We start from the raw sequence: 16,021 nt of genomic DNA, 5'->3' as shown, positions 1-16,021 counted from the left end.
ACCATGGCTTCATCCTAAAAACATTAGTGCCTGGTACATACCAGTGCTCCATGCAGAATTGAGGGTGTGTGAAAGAGGAGAACACAGGTAGATGCTACAGTGACTATGGTAGTTATTACATTCCTTGTTCTGTATGTACTCTAACAAGGGGGAGTAAGTGGTGTTTTATTCCACTGTTACAATACTCCATTTAATGAGGGTGTGGCTCTCACCTCTCCTGGTGCAGTGCCTCCACTCCAATCTTCACAATCTTGTGAGTATGTGGTTTCTTCTGCCAGGGGACCACTCAGGAAACCCTTTGTACTATGCACAAGTGACACTATCAATACACCCTCACAATGGTGGAATTTTGTAAAAAAAACTAATTATTAATGGAAATGGGAATGTGGGTAATTTATTAACTAATAATACGATTTAGCAAAGTACTCCAACTGGACTGTAAACCATTTGAATATAAAATAATATCTGTACAATGAAAAGTACAGCGGATGTCCTAAGTGGAGTATCAAACAATGATACAGTATACACGCTGAAGAATATTAGTCTTCAAATTTGAAACAAACATGTACAGCCCAACACACGGCTTCATGCGCCCACTTAGGCAGCTAGATAGGCACAAGTACAATCCTAACCGAGCCTAGACAGTACTGCAGCTTAACCATAGAGTATCTAGTCTTCATGGAGGAAACCCAGGTTAGTGTACTTAGAAGCAATAGTCCCCCTGGACTCAGTCTCTACAAGTAGCTGGGGGGGCAGGGCTAATAATATTGTGTCCAAGACTGTGGTGACACCTCCAGGCTCTGTGGAGATAAGATTGGTGGGGACCAGATTAGAGAAAATGACTGGTAGATTCCCCTCCAGATATGTTACTCAGTCTCTGCATCTATATGGATCAGTGTCTTCACTAAATAGAAACCAGTACTTATCCTGTGGTTTGCTATTCTTCAGAACAGATAAGGACAGATGATGGCAGTGACCCCAACGTGGATGTCCCTCTCACACAGTTCACCCAGGCCAGAGTCTCCCTCTATGAGCCAGGGAATAGTGTGACACTAGAAGGCCCACTCCCATTGTCTATCACAGCAAAGCTCAGCTCCTCAGCCGTAAAAGTAGTTTTACTGATCACCAGACAAGTGCAGGGGGAGTTTGCGGACAAGAACTGGAAGCCTGTAAGAGATCTTCCAGTTCTTAAAAAAAAAAAAAATGTAAAAAAACAAAAAAACAGAAAAAAATTAAAAACTTTATTTAAAAAACAAAAAAAGAAAATAAGATTTATTTTAATAATAAAGCAGTTTTCTGGTGCTAACACCAACCTAAGGTGGTGATAGCGATCAGAGGACAGCGGTGCTTGTACCACTACTGTCAATGTTAAACAGGCTTCCCCATGCAAAGCAGACCGATAAGGCAATAGCGATTATTAGCTGATGAAAGCCATCACCGGCAGGGAGGACTTGTTAACTAGGGAGAAGCCCTAAATCTGGAGAAAAACACCCATTTTCATAAGATTTAGGGTGTTTCCTTATTTGATAAATAGACCTCTAAGGGGTAGATTTACTAAACTGCGGGTTTGAAAAAGTGGATATGTTGCCTATAGCAACCAATCAGAGTCTAGCTGTCATTTTGTAGAATGCACTAAATAAATGAAAGCTAGAATCTGATTGGTTGCTATAGGCAACATCTTCACTTTTTCAAACCCGCAGCTTAGTAAATCTACCCCTAAGTCTTGTATACAGGAGGGATTCCAGGTACCCATCAACTTACTCCCCCCACTGTACTTTCCAATGGATACTATCATATTTCAGTGGCTAGCCGACATGGCAATGGTTTAATCAATAAAAATAATTCCATAACGGTATCAATTTTTCTTTATAATGTCCCTTTAACTTACATGGAAGCCAATGGAATGAAATAGACCAATTTCTTTACACGTTTTATGGAGCTGTCATAACGCAGCCCTGTATATGTTGTATGGTTTTACTTTTTAGAGTATTGCTCAAAAACAGGCAGTAGAAGGCAGTCATGGCCTGCTGGATCTTTTAGTCCCAGCTGGAGAGCCACAAGGTGCTCAAGTATGGTTAAGTACATAGTTAATAGATGTGAAAGTGTCAAAATAAAAGGATTGCCTAGACTATCTAATGCACTAATTTAAAAATTGACCTAGGAGTAAGGTTTGACCTCTGGTCGCTTTATATACAATTAAGTAATTCAGCATGCAAGTTAATTGTGGGGAAGTCTTCACATTCTGCTCTATGTCATAATAAGGTTGATACACGCTCATTGCCTTCCATCTATATCCACTTATGGTCTGACCTTTCAGAAATGTATCTTTTTCTTTAGTGTCAGCAAACTACCACACATGCTAAAAGGCAGACAGTGGTTTTCCAGAGCAGTTACCAGACCTTTTCAGTCCAGCATTATTACATTTACTATATACTATACAATTTTATAGTTTAGCAAGTTCCTCGATTTATTAGTTTTAATCCACTGTAAACACATGTGTCTTTCATTTAATGTTATTCTCGCTCCCTGTATCAATCTTGTCCTCATCCTTGCCTTTTCATCTTCTTTACATGTTGTTCCAAGTTCTCTCCTTATCTGTACAAGTTGTTGTCTGATATTGGCTTTTTGTATCCATCTCTCTCTCTCTCTCTCTCTCTCTAGGCTCTTTCTCTAGGGGCGGATTGGGAATTTAAAATGGTCCTGGAAAATAATGCAAAACAGTCTTCATCTTGTGGCCCAAAATGTCATCGGCAGAGCTGAGTAAATGCATGCGTCATTGGTATGGGTGCTTTCATGCGGCAGGATAGGACTTGTCTATTGCTTTAGACCGCCCTGCAACCCCTTGGCCTTTAAACACACTGGCACACATTTGTAATGCTGTACACCACAGCTAGGTGCACATGGCACCATTTGTCATAAGCATAGCAGCATTAAGAGGGATACATCTACCGACTCTATCTGCCATCAAGTCAAAGTCCAGACCTGTGCAGGACTGTCCTCCAAAATCAGTCCCACCAGAATCAAGACAGTCCCACCAGATTCAGGACAGTCCCACCAGATTCAGGACAGTCCCACCAGATTCAGGACAGTCCCACCAAAATCAGGACAGTCCCACCAAAATCAGGACAGTCCCACCAGAATCAGGACAGTCCCACCAGAATCAGGACAGTCTCATCAGAAATAGGACAGTCCCACCAGAATCAGGACAGTCCCACCAGAATCAGTACAGTCCCACCAGAATCAGGACAGTCCCACCAGAATCAGGACGGTCAAACCAGAATCAGGACGGTCAAACCAGAATCAGGACGGTCAAACCAGAATCACGACGGTCAAACCAGAATCACGACAGTCAAACCAGAATCACGACAGTCAAACCAGAATCAGGAGTGTCCTCCAGAATCAGAAACAGTTGACAGTCTCTCTAATTTCTGTTCATGCAGCTTTCCCTACCTGCTGCCGTTGATATCTTCAGCTCTGTTAGTAGTCAGGAGTTAGTGCTATGTGTGTGTAGTGATAGATGCTAGAAAGGAAAGTGCTACTACTGCTGCTTGGCTGTACCCTGCTACGGTTGAGCCCTGTTTGGAAAAGGAATAGGTAAGTAGCTACTATTCAGTCCTGGAAAGCAGAGCAATGATTGAACCCTCTAGGCCTTCCGTCCCCAACCACCCCCAACATTAAATCAATAGCACCTACATGTAACAAATAGGACTGTTTCCCCACAACCAGAAATGACTTTAACTTAGTTGCATTAAAATTTAACAAATAAGCCTATTTCATCTTAAAATCAAATGAGTAGCATTCAAATTCAACAAATAGGCATATTTTCTCCTATCAAGTCCTGATATTAAAGAATAGCATTCTCATTTAATAATGAGCCTATTTTTCCCCAAGCCAGCCCAGATTCATGGCAGTCACATTTAATAAATAAGCACATGACCTCTAATGAATTTTGATATTATATTATTAGCCCCCAAATTTTATCCAGACAACCCACATTGCATTAATAACCCTGCAATAATTTAATGATCTCCACCAACTCCTCATAACAATAATAGCTCCCACATAACATTGATACCCCTCCACATTGCATGAACACAGCCCCACAATAAATTAATTTACATTAATACTACCACACACACACTTACCTGCTTTGCAGATTCACTGACAGTCACTTCATCACAATCAGTCACTCACTCATTTATTCACAGTCACACCGCTTACTTCGTCACTCGGCCAACTGCCTCCTCTTGGTCTATCTGCTGCTTCTCTGCTCAGAGAGGAAGGAAGCATCAGAGTTCTCTTACCTGCTGAGGTCCCCCTACCTTCTTGTTTATAAAAAAATGGAATAAAAGTATTAAAAGATATCATGGTTTCATGAGGGCCTCCAACGCAGAAGGGAAAAGCCCTTGGGAGGCCTATAGCAAATCTGCCACTATCTCCTCTTACTTTTAATTAACTTGTAATCCTTTTTAATCATTTTTCTAAAGTCGTGTTTGGTTATCAGCTCAGCATTACCCTTCCTAATAATTTAGTCTTGTGATTTTACTACATTATAACTATAAACACAAAATTATTCCCTATGCCTTAGCCTTAACTGACACTATTTTAAGCTCTGAATATCTTTGCAATAGGGCACACACATATTTTCATTAGATTATTATTTTTTTGTTGTCCCATTTCCTTTCTTTGATAACTAGGAAACCAATACGGTTGCTGGATTGACTCAAACTCTAGTGCCAACAAAAAAGCCTTCATGTCATTGGTACAAAGTCAGCCTTCAAACGAGCATGTTACATCCATCAGTACATTTGAGATCTCTATTGAGAAATAATGCTGGCCTTCCACAAGCAATTTCCGATTTTAACCTGGCATGTACATTGGACAGTCAAGGTTTCCTAATCTGAATAGAAGAGGAAATTCAGTACTATTCCATGACCTTGACTTATTTCCTAGCTGTATGAAGCAGATTTTTCCTCAGGAAGATCTCCGCTTTATAATTATGATGCTTTTAGTTCTTTAGGGACTTTAATCTATCAGCAGCATAAAGAGCAAATGGGGAGAAAGAAAATACACAAGAGAGTGAGGCGGTCATGTTTGTTTAAGCACACTTCACAGTTAATCAGCTCACAACATGTGCACCTGATGTCAATTTGCATGGCTAATTATGTAAATGCCAACGACTACATGTAACAACAGCATCTTACACAACATCTGGGCACATGGCTGTGGTGGCAATGAGACTGGTAGTCGGGTGTAATAATTGAAATGAAGTTTGCTTGGAATGAGGTTGCTAAGCTAAGCACAGCTGTAATCATGAAGCCGTGATGGGCATGAATTTATTATGCTGGGAACAAGCAGTATGTAGTAAATTGCAGTGGGTACTTATGTTGGGCACAAGGCTGAATGGTGGACAAATGGATGTGGTGGTTATGAGGCAGTCAGTCTGGTCACTAGATTATTTGTGGTGGGCATAAACCTAGTACCATAGACACAATTGCTTATTGAGTACAAAAGACTGGGCTAGAACTGAGGCTGTTATGCTGGACACAGTGCTGTGTATGGTGGAGGCTGTTATATTTTGCATAGGGCAGTGTATGCAGGGCATATAGCATATATGTGTGGGCATAATTTTTAGATGATGGGCATAGAGCTGTAATGATGGGTATAAGACTGATAGTGGGAGGTATTACTTATGTAAAGTTTGAAGCTGTATACAATGGTCAGGGGGCAAGATGTGGCTGTGTGTGATGGGCACATATTTTTGGGCTGCAAAATACTGAAATTCATGGAAACGTTTTCACTTAAACAGCCTTTTCTTTTGCAGTTTGATGTCCTTTTGTAAAAACACAGCTCTTCTAAATGACTTGCTTTGTCAAACAATGATTTACAACGGGGCTCAATCACCCATAGAATGCTCTCTGAGAACACAAATGAGCATAATAGTCCAGGGAAGTAATACCTGGAATTAAAATGAAACTGTGCTCTTACTAGTTACACAAATGTGGTTCTCATTACAGAGCATGTAACCTGTTCCAGTTGCGGGCTTACTTTAAGCATGCAAAGGCGTGGATGAATGAAAATCAATGCACATGTTCATGTTTGTCTCCAACAGTCCTACGAGAGCCATATATTAACCACCTGTAGCAAAATGAATACATTATTTGAAACTAAATGTTTCTTATTTTCCACAGAATGTAAGCACAGGCTATGCACAAGTTGTTATTTTTAACAATGCCATCTGGATTTTCACTGACTGACTATGATCTTCAAACAACCAGACATCATTTATCACTCTGTGCTCATTCCACTCACTCAAAACTCATCTTCCTGCCAGGTCTCATTCACATATATGTTATTCTTTTGCAATAACCACTCAATATTCCTCAAGGACAAAAAAGAGCAAACATATTACAAATTTACAAGATCTATAAAAACAAACGCTGCAGAATAACTAAATGAATAAGTAGCCTAATACTCAGGTAATCAGAGGGAAGGAAAGACTGAAGATCAGCGATGAGCAACAGGTGGCCCCAGGGCCACATGCGGCCCTCCGAGCCTTCACTTCTGTATCCCAGCACCAGTGGCGCACGTAGGGGGGGTTTCTGGATCTCCAGAAACCCCTCCCCTCCGCGAACCACTGGTACTGTACAGCAGCCGCGGCGCTGTCAAAGAAGCGTCCGTGGCAGTGCTGTATTGTAGTATAATACAGCACTGCCGCGGATGCTGCTTGACAGCGCCGCGGCTGCTGTAGAATTCAGACTCACCGAAATGGAGCTGCTGCGCATGTGCAGCAGCTCCCTCTCGCAATATATATTTTTTTTTTTCTGGGGGGGCGGAAACCCCACCTTCAAAATCCTGCGTTCGCCCCTGAGCACCTTCCTACTTTATCGTTAGATTTGTTTCTGATAACTTGTAACACTGTTTTAAATGCATGCTGATATATTATAGGTAGGTGTCTCTTTCTTTGCTTAAATGTATTGTTTTAGCTTATTACTGTGGTTAAGGGTAGAGGTTTCCATTGATGTCCTCTCAAAAGGTTTAGTTAGTGAATAAAAGCTCACCACAGTCTCTCATGCCCAAAGAAAGCAAATTACAGAGGGTGAATCAGACAATTGTCTAAAATACAACAGGGAAGATACTGCCCATTATCATCATTTCAGTGCAGGAAAATTAAAAATTTTTGGAATAAGGTGATGTGCTTTAAACTCCATTTACAAAAAAAACCAAAAACCAATCATTTTTTGTCATTTTGAAATATGGAATCCAGAATTACCACTGAGGGAGATTCAACCAGTACTTACAGTTATAAAGACGGTATGGTGGCCAAGCAATTAATACTACAAAAGTGGACATCTCCAGCACCTTTTCTGTGCGAGTTGAAAGTGGAATTACTTAACATAAGACAAACACTACTGGATGTGGAAAGGTGAGTGTTAACTTTTTATGACAAATGGGGGGTCTGTATTGAAACGTTAGTCTGATACCCAGATCAATATAGACAATTAGAATAACTTCAGTAAGTACATGAAGTTAGCCCCATAAGGGTGAGACTCTGCAGGTATCTCTCTTCTTTTCTGTGCCCCCCACCTGATATGTTCATACTTATATTACTTGATAAGCATTCTTGGGTCTTTACTACATCCTTCTGCGTGAGAGGGAGGAGCCCCCTCAACTACACACCAGTCAGGATCAACAATGCCCCTTTTTTATGGTCATGCCCACTCTCCTCCACTGGGCTTTTTCCCTGCACAATACATATAACAAATAGTTTTTTTTGCTATTGAAGGAAGAAAAAACAAGTAGAGGAAACAAATTAACTCATACAAATTTATCTGACGAGGACACAATGCCACTATATTTTAAATCTGTGACGACCAGCAATGCAAGAGCGTAAAGATGTAACTAGTGAATGGGATATGTTTAAGCTGCTGTGGGTGGTGTGCCTATGGGCTCTAATAATGAAAATAAAATAAAATAAAAAAAGTACTGGTTATATACTGGTTAGCATGTGATTTATAGAACAACCGTTACAAAACACATTTAGAATTATGGGTATTATGTATTGCAAATATGGGTCTAACAACCAAAGATGAGAGTGAGAGTCTATGTGCAACCAGATCACGTGGTATTCCATCACGATTTATACCATAATATTCTGCCATGTGATACCATGTGATGTATTTTGCTGAATTAAGATAATATATTGCTGCGTTATGCCATTATATACTAATATGTGATATATATGCTGGCCAGTGATATCCTATGCTGAATGTTGCCACAGTTTACAGAAAGTCATCTGAGGAAAATAGATTATTACATTTCTAGGTGAATATGTGTAAAACGGTAGAGATTTGGAATAAATGTATTATGAGTGGCTGGTAGAGCAGACAGGTCAACATACAAGGGAACAAGTTAAATACTAAAATGTTATTGTTCAGTATCACTTTCCATTGGTGCATTGCAGACATGAATTAATAAATACTAACAAAGCATCAGTAAATGTGATAGATATGTTTTTATAGATAAAAAAGGGTCATGTATATATTTCTAATCCCTTCATACACTGGTTCAGCTCCAAAAGTAATTTTGCAAACAGTATTACTAATATATAGACAAGAAATTAATGTTAATGAGTGTTTAAATTTGGTAATAATGCTTTTAAAAACATTTTCTGAGTTTAAATGTCAAGATAACAGAAAAATATACTTAGAACACTTACCCGTTTGCTGTTTTCTTCCTCTTGAGCATTTCTAAATTCATGCTCCAAGTCAATGTCATTGAACAACCCCACTTCCTCACAGTTTTTCAAGAACCGAGTTGGAGTTGGTGTCTGGTCTGTGTAAAAAAATATTATTTTAAGTAGGCGAGATATACAAACTTAAATTCCATCATTACAGGTGGAAATTCACTTTCTGTAAGTTCACCCACATTTACAGGGGTATTGGTTCTCTTTCTTTTTAAACAATTAGAATATTTGCTGAATCTCCCTCCCTCTTTTTTACTTGCCCACATGACTAACTTGATTTGTAGCTCAACCTTGTGAGAGGTCAAATTAAGTAAAAATTTGAATTCTTATAGGAGCAAACTCTGGGCACAAGAAATCTAATCAATGTGCAGAAAATAAAATGCAAGACATTAGTTGGTCTAGGGCAGAGGTGTCCAAACTCAGTCTTCAAAGGCTACCAACAGGTCATGTTTTTTGGATTTCTGTCTGTAGAAATAGGTGGGATAATTACTGAACTAGCCAAATAGGTTAACTCACCTGTGCATGATTAAAGAAATCCTGAAAACATGAACTGTTGGTAGCGCTTGGGGACTGAGTTTGGAGTTTTGGACACCTCTGGTCTAGGGTATATATCACAGTCAGCAACATTAAATGGTTTTAACATAGAGGAGCATGTGATTTTCATGTGCTGTCAAAGGATGTGCAATGCTGAGAGCAAGAAAAGACCATCAAATATGTATTGTTAATGCACTTTCATGTGTGTTTAATTCAATCATTTTTTATGGAGTTAGATAGCATTAAAAGCACATAAATGGTGTCCTGCAAGTGTCCTCATCAATCTCTCTTCAGTTAATCGATTAATTTTGTTGCATATAGAGGTACATGTATGTTATTTTCCTTTACATAAAAATAAAGCTCATACATCCAGCATTGTAGGCTTTGTGATCTGTGCAGTTTGCTTCCTAGCAACATCTATCCAATTTGGCCAACCCGTTTAGTAGCTAAATATTTAAAGGGCCGCTAAACCCTCAGAAAAATGTCTTAATCACCCCCATCACTATAGATACACTCATGAGCCTTCTCCCCAAATTGAGCAGGGCTTCAATGAGGAGTCAGTCAGAACAGTTCCCAAAATGTTACGATTGTGACCATCAAAACCCAGCTTTTGGTCTATGAAGTCGCAGATACTAGAAAGCACGGCTGAAAATTGGCCTCTTATTGCTGTGGGGAAAAATGTTATACAAGGAAAAGCTTCTCCGTGATGCTCGGAATAACAGGGCGAGAGGGGGAAAGAATGTATCCATGGTGACAGGACGGTGAAATATATATTCAGAGGGGTAACTGGTCTTTTTCAGAACTGCTGTGGATCAGTCTGAACAGGGTAAATGCTAATGCTGAGATATACCTGCCCTTTAAAGGGTACTTGTCATGGCACATGGGTAACCGATAAACATGAGGTCACTTTCACAGCTCACCTAAATCATGGCTGTTTTATTCCCCTTTTCCAATTAATCTTTTTGCCATAGTATTTCAGAAATCAGAACTGTTAGCTGCTATGCAGAGGCAAGAGCTTCACAGGGGGATTACACTTTTGCCTTTCACCATTTTTTTAAAAAAATTCCCATACATTTACAATAATTCTACTTAAAATGTACAGCAAACAATATAGATGTTCTACTCTGGAGACACTGGGGCTCATTTACTAACATTGGGACTCATGCTGAGTTCAGTGCATGCCATTGAAAAAACCCATATGCCTACGTCCGTAGGTAGATGTGGCACTTGTGATTCCTCATGCTTGAGTGTGGCTAGATGATTTCTTCATCGATCGTGCATATACTATATGATTTTGTGGGTGTAATTTGGCAGTCATTTTTAGCTGTTGTATTAGAGAGTTTTTTTTATTTAAAGCAAACTTAATATTATATCTGTATTTCGGTACCAAAACTATATTAAAATAAACTTTTTTTTTGTGCTTATGACCTGTTGGTGTAAGTGCATCTGGGTGTAAGTTTGCCTGACATAGACCTGACAGATATGCTACTGGTGAAGAGTTGGATGCATCTTGAGATGCCACTGAATCTGCTTATGGACATAAATACACTACTTTTATGTGTATTTAATTTGACTGTTTTATAAACGCTTAAACAAAACTCAGCATAAGCCTCATTGTGTTTAGGTGCAAATGTTATATGAAACCATAACAACCAATCAGACACACTTTTATAATATCATTTGCATTAGACAAATTGCTGATTGGTTGTTGTTGTTCAGTGCAAATTTTACACCTAAATGCAATGTTATTACACGAGCCCTACTGTATGTGCTTTAGTACTTGTATAAAGTGTAGTTGTACACAGGGACACAGAGAGGGGGTGGGGCGGGTACAAAGTACCTGGGCCAAGGACTCTCTTGGTGGCATATTATGGTGCCCTGTCTGACCCTCCCATCCTCTACCCCATCAGAGCCACAGCATTGGCTGGGGAAAGTTAGTGCCCCTCTCCAAGCTGCTTCCACACCAGTAAATGTCAGATCATCGGGGGTGTCCGCACTGTAACATGTCCTGAAGGCACCAGTCTGGGGTAGGGGCGAAAAGCTGCCACACCAGGGTCTGAGATAATTCTCATTATACGTATTAATATTATCCTTTATTTATAAGGTGCCACAAGATTTCCACAGCGCCATACAGAGTACAAGCAGAAAACCATGCAGAGTAAAACAATACAGAACAATAAACGAGTAAAACCAAGACACCAATAGATCCAGGCATAGTTAATACAGTGATGTTGGAGTATAAGGACAGGAGGGAAGAGGGCCCTGCTCGTAAGAGCTTACATACTAAAGACAGTATATTTATATGGTCTGGGGGGAGGTGGGATACTGCAGGTAAATGTAATTCCCTCCTAAATGTATTATGCTGCGCTTTCTGCAACTCGACGATATTTGGCTTCTTTGACAGCTAAATTTAAAGCGACAATGTCTTTAAGGGCAAAACTTGCCATTAAAGACATTGCTGTTTTAAATTTGACTTGCAAAGTCACTAAATATTGGTAAGTTGCAGAAAGTGCATACATTTATCCCCTGCACCCGCCTATGCATAAATCTACTGTCTGTTTCTCGCTCTTCTTTGTCTTTAGTACTGTTCATTTATACATTTGTGGTAATATTGTTGTCCATTGTTTGCAATTCACTTTTTTTTTTATTTTTTTTAGAAACTCTTCATTTTGCTATTGGTTTTCCCATCCCCATATGGTTATCTGTCTGTGCTCTTCCTGTGTCCAGTTTTAAAGTTTACAGAAACCAGAAGAGTTACAAGTGGATTAGTGTTTATTGCAGTGAACTCTGCACCATGGAACAGAATGTTTGGTTTTTGCAATCAACTCAAATATATTCAGCTATTCGCAGGTAAAGTAATCAAAAATCATTCACAAGGCAGCACAAATTCTCCAATTATTCCTTACCCATGGTGCTACAAAATACTGTAGATACTGAAACCTGCCAGGTAACAACAGAATTTGTGGTAATTTGGTCTAAAGGTTGTCTGAGCATCTTGGGAGAGATCGTTCAGTGGCATCCACAGCACAACAAGATAAATAGGAATAATAGGAAGATTATCTTTACAATTATAAATGAATAAAAACATATTGCAGTCATAATGCTTTAGTTATATTTTATTCACAGGCATTTGAAAGGGCAGCAGCAGGAGAAACAAGACAAAAACAACAACTGAAGCATGCAATATTTTTTTTTGCAAGCCTACAGCTCTATAATTCAATTTACACTTATTTCAAGAAGGTGCTACCTTTCAAATTGTTTCCATTTAGATTCCTTGCACTTGTACCAGCGCTAGACAAAAAAAAAATTCCTTCAATACTATTGTAAAAATTAAATTCAGCCACATATCTTATTGGAAAGGAACAGCAGAACTTAAGTAACCAAGTTACTTGTTGAAACCATATTTTGCTTTATCCATGTGTTACAGAATATGCAAAGATGGATTTAAGACATATATGCAGTACTTTATAGCACAGCTATAATGTATCTCCTGCTCTAACACATGTCCTCAGCAGACACAGTAAATGCTGCTTATGTTGTATTTGGCACTGGCCTGGTTTTAACAGGACAATCAAGTTTTGGGGTATGCTGTCTGTTTCATAGGGGTCAGTGGTTTATGATGATGGATTGGAGGAGTGATATATATTGAATAATTCATGGCTGTGGTTAATGCTGGACAATTGAGAGGTCAGCAATATTATGCTATAACAAATGACAGACAACTGGGTGCTATGGAAAATGCAGGACAATTGTGTGTGTGTGTGGGGGGGGGGGGGCTGTGTACAGGATAACTAGAAGGAGTGGTATGTGCTGGACAATTTGAGTTGTATAATATATTATTGAGTGTTCTTAGGGGCAGGGTTTTGTGGAACCTAAGATTATTATACCATAGAACAAAAAGTTTGCTAAAGTGGATTAGTAAAGTGCAATTACTATTAGAGAATTGACCTGGCCATTGGGCAATCAGTTGGAGAACCATTTAAAAGAAGATTGAAGCTACATATATTATGTAAGATAATTACATAGTTTAATTGAAATGTAACATACAATGTATATAGGATGTTTTGGGCTGGTGCTCAAGGATCAGGTTGTGGTTGCAGACAACTGTATATACCCTTTTAGATCCAGAGGGTTGTCCTCCCTCCTTCTCATGTGATACTAGGGTTCTCAATTGAAATACGGGTTTGGCGCTGTCTATATATAAATAGTGCTTTATATCATGGACTTATACTACTTTTTGCTTTTACTACACAGGCACTATTCAATGAGCATATAATGATTGAGTCCTTATTTTCATTACACTGATAGTCCCATATGCAGTTCACAAATTTAATAACACCATGCCAATGAGGATATAAATCAGACTGGTATCTTACATACTCTTTGAATGTTGCCTGTGTAGTAAAAGCAAACAGTAGTATCAGTCCATGATATAAAGCACTACTACAGGGAGGGCATTGAAACAACATTTGATCATATTTATATATAGACAGCGCCAAACCCGTATTTCAATTGAGAACCCTAATGTAATATACAATGTGTTGCACAATATCTGTTGTTATGAATAAAATAATATAAAATAAAATATATATTTTCAAGATGTAAGTAAACTTGCTCCTCTGCACAGCAAACATCACAGGAACTTCTAATGGTTACTCAAAGGGTGGAATGATGCAGGCAAATCTGATACTCAAGTTGGAAATAAGCAATTTATTGTATAGTATTAAATATATATGTCTGTGGTCACAAAGCGCTCAGAACAAATAAGTAGTTTTATGAGTTCTGATACAGTTCATTAACCCAACAAGGGAGGGAGAGTTTTCTGCAATAGAGAATAAAATCATGATTGAAACAACCAATGCCTCAAATGAAATGAAGATTCATAAAGCACAGACTAAATTATAATGACAGTTAATAACAATAATGAGTTAACTTAATTAAAAGTCCAGTTTCTGTATTTACTAACCTGTGAAGGGGTGCCATTGGGCAGCAGAGGAATGACTGGACGGCCCTCTTTTCTATATACAAGCACTTTGCAGATAATTTCCATAAAGTCAAAATGTGGAAGAAGAGTTAAACTCTTCTATAACAATAGTGTCTACCAATTGTCCCCAATTTATGACTAAATAGAGCCATAAAATCAAGGAGATGGCACATGATTGTTGTTCCTTTCATTGCAAAACATATGAGGAAAGTTACATAACACAGCTAATAAGACTGTAAAAATTGCAGACCCACACCTCGAGTCCCCACTGATAACCCCACTCCACGCCTGCCTCCAAGACTTCCCTTTTGCTATCCTCTGGGATACACTTCCAAGCCAAATCAGCCTCTCCACTACCCTCCAAAGTTCTAAATGCTTCTTAAAAAAACACTTCTTCATCAAAGCCTACAAGTCTCCCACCTAGTTCCACACTCGCTGACCCAGCCTGCATCTGCCCACAGCATCAGTGTCCCCCCTTTATCTAAGGTTTGCCCATTCCCATTAGATTGTAAGCTTTCAGAACAAGGGCCTTCTCTCCTCCTGCTTTCTCATCTGTTCCCACCTCACCCATCTGTGTATCCTTGTATTATGCCTCTTGCGTGTTATGTACTACATGTAGATTTTTATCTACCACGTCCTAGGTATTATGCTTTATTTTTTATATATATATCGTTTTGCTTTATTCCCTTGCTTGTTCTGGATTTTGCCTATTGGACCTGTACATTTTATGTAATATGCTCTATTACCCCAGCACTACAGAACTTTGTGGCACCTTATAAACAAGATAATAATAATAATAATAATAATAATAATAATAATAATAATAATAGATTTACCACAGCTGCAGCATGTAATCTGTTGCTCGGTTTGGAGGAGCAACAAATTTCAGGATTCACTGAGCTAGAGGAGTTAACATAAATTACTGCAACATCTGAGGATCTTACTCTGACAAAAATTATAACATGAAGAAAGTGTCAAAATAAAAGGTGCTGCTGCTGCTAAAACCAAATCTAGCAAAATAGGAGACTACATTACAACCATAAATGGAGTATAATTAAGATGCAATACAATAAATACCTCTATGGGACGATATAATTTAACACTTATGTTGCACAAGTTGACAAGCTTGAAGAGAAATAGTGCTGCCTACAAACCACCCCTTAGCAGCAGTTGAATGGTTACTATAATGGGGTTGGTATTAGAGTAATTTGGACCAATGGGTTCTTTATCAAACATTCCTGTTTGAGACTAAGGAGGATTTGTAGCGCTGAACACTACTCAATATGGAATGTATTAATGACTTTAACTTTGTTATGACCATAGAGTACAGAAGGTAGGGGCAGCAATGATTGATGAAAACATAATTTATAAGAACAGATCCTTATGTTAAGGTTTAGTATGTCTTCACATATTTTGTAATATAATTTATTCCATGAATGAGAACAAATCTAAGGGTCCTCATTATATAGTACATATGGGCAGGCAGGCAGATAAGGTAAGCACAATGGGGGACAGTTAGGAGAACTGGTGCACAGGGAACAAGACAATGTGACCTACAGCAGCCAGGTTACTAATTACTGAAAACTATCATTTTTCTAGTATAGGTTAGAAAATAATAGCAGGTACTTCATGGATTACTGCACCTGTTTCCTGTGCACCAGTTTTCATAAATGTCCCTGAATAAGTGATTCTTGCCTTAGACAAAAAAAACCCTCAGCTAAATTAAAATCTAATTTATTAACTGTATTAGGTATAAG

At 38.7% G+C, this 16,021-nt stretch overlaps 1 protein-coding gene across 3 annotated transcripts in view; it reads right to left on the bottom strand.

Moving 5' to 3' along the window:
* CREB5 (cAMP responsive element binding protein 5) overlaps window positions 1-16,021 on the bottom strand; it is a 390,366-nt gene that overhangs the window by 265,246 nt on the left and 109,099 nt on the right. For all 3 annotated transcript variants that reach the window (XM_075212281.1, XM_075212282.1, XM_075212280.1), the window contains exon 4: window positions 8,720-8,835. In XM_075212281.1, coding sequence (XP_075068382.1) covers window positions 8,720-8,835 — 116 coding nt within the window. The remainder of the gene's footprint in view (window positions 1-8,719; window positions 8,836-16,021) is intronic.

The sequence above is a fragment of the Mixophyes fleayi genome, chromosome 5 (assembly GCF_038048845.1).
Source record: "Mixophyes fleayi isolate aMixFle1 chromosome 5, aMixFle1.hap1, whole genome shotgun sequence".
NCBI classification, from domain to species: Eukaryota; Metazoa; Chordata; class Amphibia; order Anura; family Limnodynastidae; genus Mixophyes; species Mixophyes fleayi.
This window is presented reverse-complemented; position numbering and strand designations above follow the sequence as displayed.